At 41.8% G+C, this 6,971-nt stretch overlaps 1 protein-coding gene across 1 annotated transcript; it reads right to left on the bottom strand.

Moving 5' to 3' along the window:
- Nucleotides 1–612: 612 nt before the first annotated feature.
- On the bottom strand, nt 613–6,321 carry ccnt2b (cyclin T2b). The gene is made up of 9 exons (XM_044109978.1): nt 6,062–6,321; nt 5,545–5,626; nt 5,330–5,458; nt 4,396–4,456; nt 4,237–4,299; nt 4,013–4,058; nt 2,762–2,925; nt 2,551–2,621; nt 613–2,471 (listed from the first exon to the last, which is right to left on the bottom strand). Exons 1-9 carry the CDS (start codon nt 6,217–6,219, stop codon nt 1,452–1,454), a joined length of 1,794 nt encoding a protein of 597 aa, XP_043965913.1. The 5' UTR covers nt 6,220–6,321; the 3' UTR covers nt 613–1,451.
- Nucleotides 6,322–6,971: the final 650 nt, after the last annotated feature.

Here is a 6,971-nt window from a genome sequence, read left to right on the forward strand (position 1 = left end):
TAGCTGGAAATAAATCACCGGCCTCCCACCAGTACGCAAGCATGTCCAGATGGTGGAGTTTTCACTGACGTCCCCCCGCTGAATTTTCTCCCATTGTCTTCCTCTCTAAAATTAGAAGGCAATACTTGGTTGAAAAGCGCTGCGTCTGCTCAGATGGCGCTGGTTAATTATCAGGAACTGGATTTATGTGCCGCCCACAAGTGAGCCGTAAAGGCTGAATCGTTTGAGAGTTTAAATTTCAGGGTTAACTTTCTGAGTCCTTTGCTTAATTTTAATAAAATTTATGTAGCAGGAAGATACATAAATCAGTTTTACGTCATTATCCTTATTTTTGTTGATAAGTTTGCTTTTCTTACGTGGAAATAAGATCTCCAGCTTATTTTTATGCAGTATCTCATTTATTAATGTCTTGATAGGAAAGCGAGATGTGTCGAGGTTTTCAGTATTTGATTGATTGTCATTGTTCTGGTTGAGGCGTTCAAGGTTTCCCCCAGAAAAACTGCTAAGCCCGGTGGTTGGGGCGCTCAGCAGGCCGCCGGGTTTTTGGAAAATTTGGAAGAATTTTTTCCAAATCTTCATGTTAGTCAATAGAATAAAATGGGAAACAATGACTGTCAGTTTTGGGTGTTTTTATTTGGGCTCCCAATACATAAGTCAAGGTTTTGTTCATCAATACAGTCTGCTTTGGATTTTAATACAATGGAGTTGTTTGGACTGATGCAGTAACCAACACTTCTGAACTACAGTCCTATATACACAACTTTAGAGATCTGTATTTTCAGATGATTAATAACATTTATCATACTGAATAGCGATTGACTAGAACAATCACGAGATTTTTTTTTGTTTTAATTTTAGCCGCTATGTTTTCGCAGTTAGCTTCATGTGTAGCTCTGAAATGAGTGCTCACCAGGTTCTGGTAGGCCTTTAAATAAACTGGCCTCCCATTTGTTCTGCACTCTGTAACGTTCGCAGACCATTTTTCTCTGGATCAGATACAAAGGTTTGATCCATCCTCCCCCACCGCACCGGAGGGAGGCTCTCTCTTTTATCAAAAAATGTTTAAGACCTGAGATTTCTGTGGAAAGAAAACTGAAGGACAACAAAAAAATTAAGTGTAAACTGTCACAAAGGCAGCAAAATGTCAGCCATTTTTCTTCTTCCTTTTCCTCTTTTTGTGACTTTTAAAACGTGCACATTAAAATAACTCAGCTCATTTTAAAATAACATTTAAAGGAATTACTTTCCAGCTGCATTCCTAAAACAACTCACACATGGTTTTCTTTTCTTTTGTGTTGCAAGGAATTAATACACAGCTCTATAGTTTGATAGGAATCATCAATAATCAGTGTGTAGACACGACTGAGGGTGATGCAGATAACTTAAGACGGATAAATTTCACTTTTTAAACTCTATAAAACCTCATCCTAGATAAATCTAGGGTCTCACAGTTACAAGTTCATTCCTTGGGCACTTAGTAAAGAGTCCAGCATGTCAAAAGTGTTTTTGTAGTCAGTGTGTTGGCCGTTGGACAGCAGCATGCCGTTCGTCCCGTCGTGGAGCTCCATCGCTCTCTGGCCGCCGTCTGACGGGTAGTGAGCCGAGCCAATCCCTCCTTTGGAGGACCTGCTGCTCTTGGAGGACGAGTGGTGGTGGTGGTGGTGGTGGTGGTTGTTGTGGCCGCCAGAGTCGGCGTGCTGTCTCTTACGGGACGAGCCGGAGGAGCCGCTGTCGTTAAAATGGCCGCCGGAAGCTCGGACAGAGAAGGCGGCGCCGTCGGCCGTCACCCTGCTGTTACCGCCGATGGAGTAGGAGTGGGAGTGGCTGTGTTTGGAGTGGCGGTGTCCGCTGTGCTCTTTGTGCTTGTCCTTCCCCGACAGACTCGCGCCCTGATCCGAAGAAACCTTGATTCTCATCTTGAACTCCTCGCCCGTGACGGAGCCGTTCTCGGCGTAGGAAGAGGCGAGCCGGGGCTTCTTCGAGCTCGCCTTCTCCCGCCTGCCGTCACCCGACTGGCCGGCCTGCGGCTGCTGGGAGCGTCTCTTGTGGTGGTGCGAGGAGACGGCCGGAGGAGCATAAACGTCGGCGCCGACCTCCTCCTTAACGCCGTTCTGCAAGGCCAGCTCTCCTGCTTGCTTCACCCTGTACTTCTCCAGAGTCAAGACTTTCTGTGGCCGTGAAAAGGAAGCGGCGCCCGGCTGCTCGTGGTCGCTGCTGGACCCGGCTGTGGCTTTGTGTTTGTGTTTGACTAGCGTGAAGTCTGAGTGGGCAGGCTGGGTGAACTGGTCGCTGAGCTGCTGGTACATGGGGTAAGATGCGGCTATGGAGCTCAGGCTGGACATTTCTGAGGAGTTTGACGTGGAGGGGAAGAAGGAGTTGGTTACACCAGGAAGGCCATCTAAAGACGTCCCTTGGAAGGCACTCTCCACAGCCGAGCCTTCAGTCTTTGGTTTCTTTGCTGCTTGAATAGCCTGCAGAGGGACAGTTCAGAGCATTGTTGATGAACACGTCCCTGCAGCAGGTCATGTAGGTGGATCATTCTGGACTTACCCTCCAGTTTCGTATCCTCTTCAGCTTGCTGGGTGTCCTCTCCAGAATCTGAAGGAACTCATGGGTGAGCTCTGGAAGCAACAAACATTGGCTGATAAATAATACATCTGCGATAATTTGTTACACAACAAGTTTCCTACATGCATTTATTTTCAAATTCCAGACATTTTAAGACTCTGTATTTCAGGGTTCTGTTGTTTTACAATCTCACCATCTAGCAGCTGTAGCGTTACGGTGCGGTCCACGTACTCCCACCAGTGTTTCCCGTCTGTGGACACCGGGATCTCCCAGTTGGACCACTTGCAGGCCAGGTGGATGCAGACACATGCAACCACTGTTGGCCTGTACTGCAGGCAGAAGGTGGTGAGGTGCAAACTGCAAGAAGAGACATGACACACGCCAGAGATACATCACTAGCTCCAGAAAAGATCACCCAACTCATTTAACAAACAGTGACTAAATTATTAACATCCATTTTCAATCATTAACTCACCTTCTAGAACTGGAAAATGTTTAAAAACATTTATGACATGGTGTTAGAAATCTGAGAGGCACGTAGCCAAATTATAATAAAGTCTTCATTGCAGATAGTATGAACCAGGAATACTTTCTTTCATGTCATCAGATTTGTTTATGCACACAATCAAATTAAATTAGTGCACTGTTTCAGTGCAAGATTAAGCCACTGCAGCAAAATATTTATTTTAAAGCAAACATCCATAGCTGGGGTGCCAATTAAAAAAGATTGGCACGGTGATAATATTTTGTGATTATTACATATTTTAGAATAAACACTAGGAACCCTGAAAGACTCTTCAAATCCACCTATTTAAAGTATAAACTAAAGGTTAATACAGATGTGTTTAACTTATCTATCACCTGGTTGATTTATTCACTTTTATTCATATATGTATTATATTGCATGCAAATTAAAGTGACCTGCTGCTACCAATACTGCCACAAGATGGCAGTAATAAAAAGAGGATGTTTAATCTCATGCTTCATTATTTAAATTTTGTTTAAATTCTGTTCGGTTTTTTGTCCATGTATTTATTTTCTGTAAGAAAAAATGGGATTTTTTTTAAAAAATACAGAATAAAAATTAAAAATTAAAAGAAAGAACTGAACTGTACTTACCAAGAAACTCTATAAGTTAAAGAATCTTTAGCGGCAATCTATATTCAGGCTACCGTTTGTGTTTTTTAGACATGTGCACTCGGTACCAAACAACCCTGAGAGGTAAACAGCAACACTACACTCCACACTGTGCATTCAACCCCTCCGTGCCAACACTGAGCCCCTGTACAATACACCGCACACAGCAGCCTGGCCGGTACTTCCCAGCATGGGGGTTCCCAGGGTCCAGGCTGCACGCAGGGCGTTGGACACAGGAAGGGGGACCCTGCAGGACAGGAAGCTATAGTGTGCCATTACAGTGCAAGAATGGGAACAGGATAATAACCTGTTGGTAGCCATGAAATAGGAAGTCTGTGCCAAATCCTTGCTTGCTGTAAAAGAAGAGAGAAAGATGCTTTAAAACTCATTTACATAATAAGCTTTACATCACAACATATAGTCTATGTAGTTTGGGAATCCATGATACCAATAAATAAATAAAATTAAAGGTCCCTTTAACTCAGATATACTTGATTTACTGTAAATCTTTGCAAGAAAAAAAGGCAATACCTCGCACTAGCTGGGAACACCTCACAACATCTGTGTGAGGATGATCAACTGTAATTTCAAAACCTGTAACCAACATAAAAAGAAACATCTTACTGTGAAAAAAAATCAAGTAACAGTGGCTCAAAGCAGACTTTAAATACATTGAGGCGGATTTCTCACCCAGCGTTTGCAGCACTATCGTTTCCAGGGCTACAAGCTCTTGTGTCAGCAGCTGGAATGCCTGAAAAAAATAAAAATATAGAAAGAAATGCAAAATATGCATCTTATTCTCCACCTACTATCAAAGTCAGAGCAGGGTAATGTTTTAGAACGGTCTAGTTAAAGCACAAAGTTGTTTGTTTGAGACAAAACTGAAATTGCCATTTTGTCACTCTCCATTCAGTCTGACAAAGAAAATTGGATAGAGTTAAAGGAGACACATTCTAAAAAACTGGCAAGTTAAATTTTTTTTTGGTCATGGCACCGGAATCCAAGCATATCTCAACTTCCCAACATGTATTTTCTTTCAAATCTCTTAGATTTACACACAGAAATATACGTATGTAGTTGGCGAAGAAGAATTTGGCCTTACATTCCCTAGAACAATCTGTGAATACGGAACTGCAAATGTTCCATCAATTACAGAGGGTGGATGAACTCAGTTCAGCAGCCTCAGTAGGATTTTTCTCCCATCTATGTCCATAGTTTACAGGGAGAAAACAAAGCATGAAAAGAATATCACTGTACAACAATACCAATCTGGAGAATAGTTCAAACAAATCCACTGAAATATAAAAAAGCTGGACTCAAACTGGTCTGTCAAGAAAGACGGTGAAGTATCAGCTGTTTACTGGTTAGAACTGGCTTTGGTCAAGAACATTCCTCTGTTCTAAATATATCTAGACTGGAGTAGGGATGAAAAGCAAACACTTTTTCTTACAAAGGCTTGGATTTGTCACCACAAAGGAAAAATGACATCAGCCACGATGAGACACGGCAGCAGCCTATTACTTTCTCTTGGTTAAAACGATTTTAAAACAAAGGATTGCCTTAGAGTAACACCATAAAGATCCAGCCAAAACCAAAATCAATTCTTCAATATTAGATTACTTACACTGCTTTTAGTGTCAGGGACGGGGTCCTGCGGGTTAATGAAGGCTTGGGCTATTTTAATGACGTGCTCCAGCTTCCTGGGCTGCTCCTCCACTTTGGCTGCCAGGAATAACGTCGTCTGGGAAATGATCTGTTAATGACGATGGAAAGAGCGTTAATTAATCCTATTAACGTACAAGTCTGCGTTAATAGCAGGAGAACTGCTGTTGTACTTACATTTCTGTTGAATTTGGTGAACGAGTGGATCATATAAAACCTATGCATATAAACTATCGCGGTGTTGATTATTAGTTGAGACCTGCATGAGGAGTTAAGGAAGAAAGGCGGATGACGTAGAGGAAACCAGCGTTTAGCCAGAAATTTCGATCCAAGAAAACGACTGACGTAACATTAGTTAAATCAGGGAGAAAATAGGTGCTTAGGCCTCTACCTCCTGGTGGATTAGATGTCTATTTCTAAAGTACTGTTGGCTGTTAATGATTTATATAAAACGTGTCGATCCTAACAATAGAAACCGAATCAGACTAAACAATAGCTAAGCTAACTACAGGCCTGTGCTAGTCTGGTGATTCATAAACATCAATCTATCCTGGTGTGATCACATCTTTTTTTAGTTATAAATACATATTTGTTATGGAAAGAGTAGAAATCTTTGAGAAAACCCAAGTAAGAGTCTCTGTAAGCTCAAGGTAACCGCATCTAACCGGTTAGCCGCTGCCCTCACAAAGGATACACGTTGAGTCTTTGGCCGATGTCCTGGATCAGATTAGCGGCCTGCTGCCTGTAGGAGAGCTCCTTGTCCGCCTCTATCCCGCAGCGTCGAGACGGGGTGTTTTCCAGCTGCTCCCGGGTAAACAGCCATTTCGTAGAGGGTCCCCGGTGCACCGCCATTACGCTCCCACGGCCAAGCCCGACGGTGTTAGCACCGGGAGGGAGCGAGGCGACCGGAGCACCGGAATGACGAAACGAGAAGCCGAGTGTGAAGCCGGGAAGTGGTGCATTTCTGCAACAGTGCCACCAGTGGTCGGTGGAGCAAATTACAACATGAAAACATGAAATATACGTTTTGCTTTAATTTATTCAATTATGGAAGATTAGAACTACTGGAAAAATATAAAGTAACTTTTTATAAACAAAAATAAATAAAAAAGAAAAAGTCAAATAAATTTCTCAAGTAAGAGTAAAAAAGTATTTGGTGAAAATACTACTCAAGTACTGATCAAAACACAAAAACTTATGAAGCAGATGCATAAAGTATTCTTCATATAGTGACAATTCACAACAAATGTCACCTTAAGACACTTTACAAAAAAAGTATTTCATTTGAACCTAGTTTTCAGACAATACAACCAAGTTCAATTATTTATTATATAATTTGTTTAAGAAAGATTATATGTAAAGAAACATGTTGTGTGGCTGTAAAATGTGAATTATAAGCTGAAAAAGTAGCACAATTTCACATTTTGTTGACTTTTTAGACATGTTTGATATAAAATAATTTGCAATTCTCTGTTAGTCAACTAGAGGGAGGCAATCAACCCCAAACAAGACCCATTTTTTCCAGAGGTGAATGTAACTTTGTGAATCTGGACATTAATTTTGCTGCTGACCCCTGTGGATTTTTTTATTGATGTCCAATGTGG

Source organism: Gambusia affinis, linkage group LG24, assembly GCF_019740435.1.
Source record: "Gambusia affinis linkage group LG24, SWU_Gaff_1.0, whole genome shotgun sequence".
NCBI lineage: Eukaryota > Metazoa > Chordata > Actinopteri > Cyprinodontiformes > Poeciliidae > Gambusia > Gambusia affinis.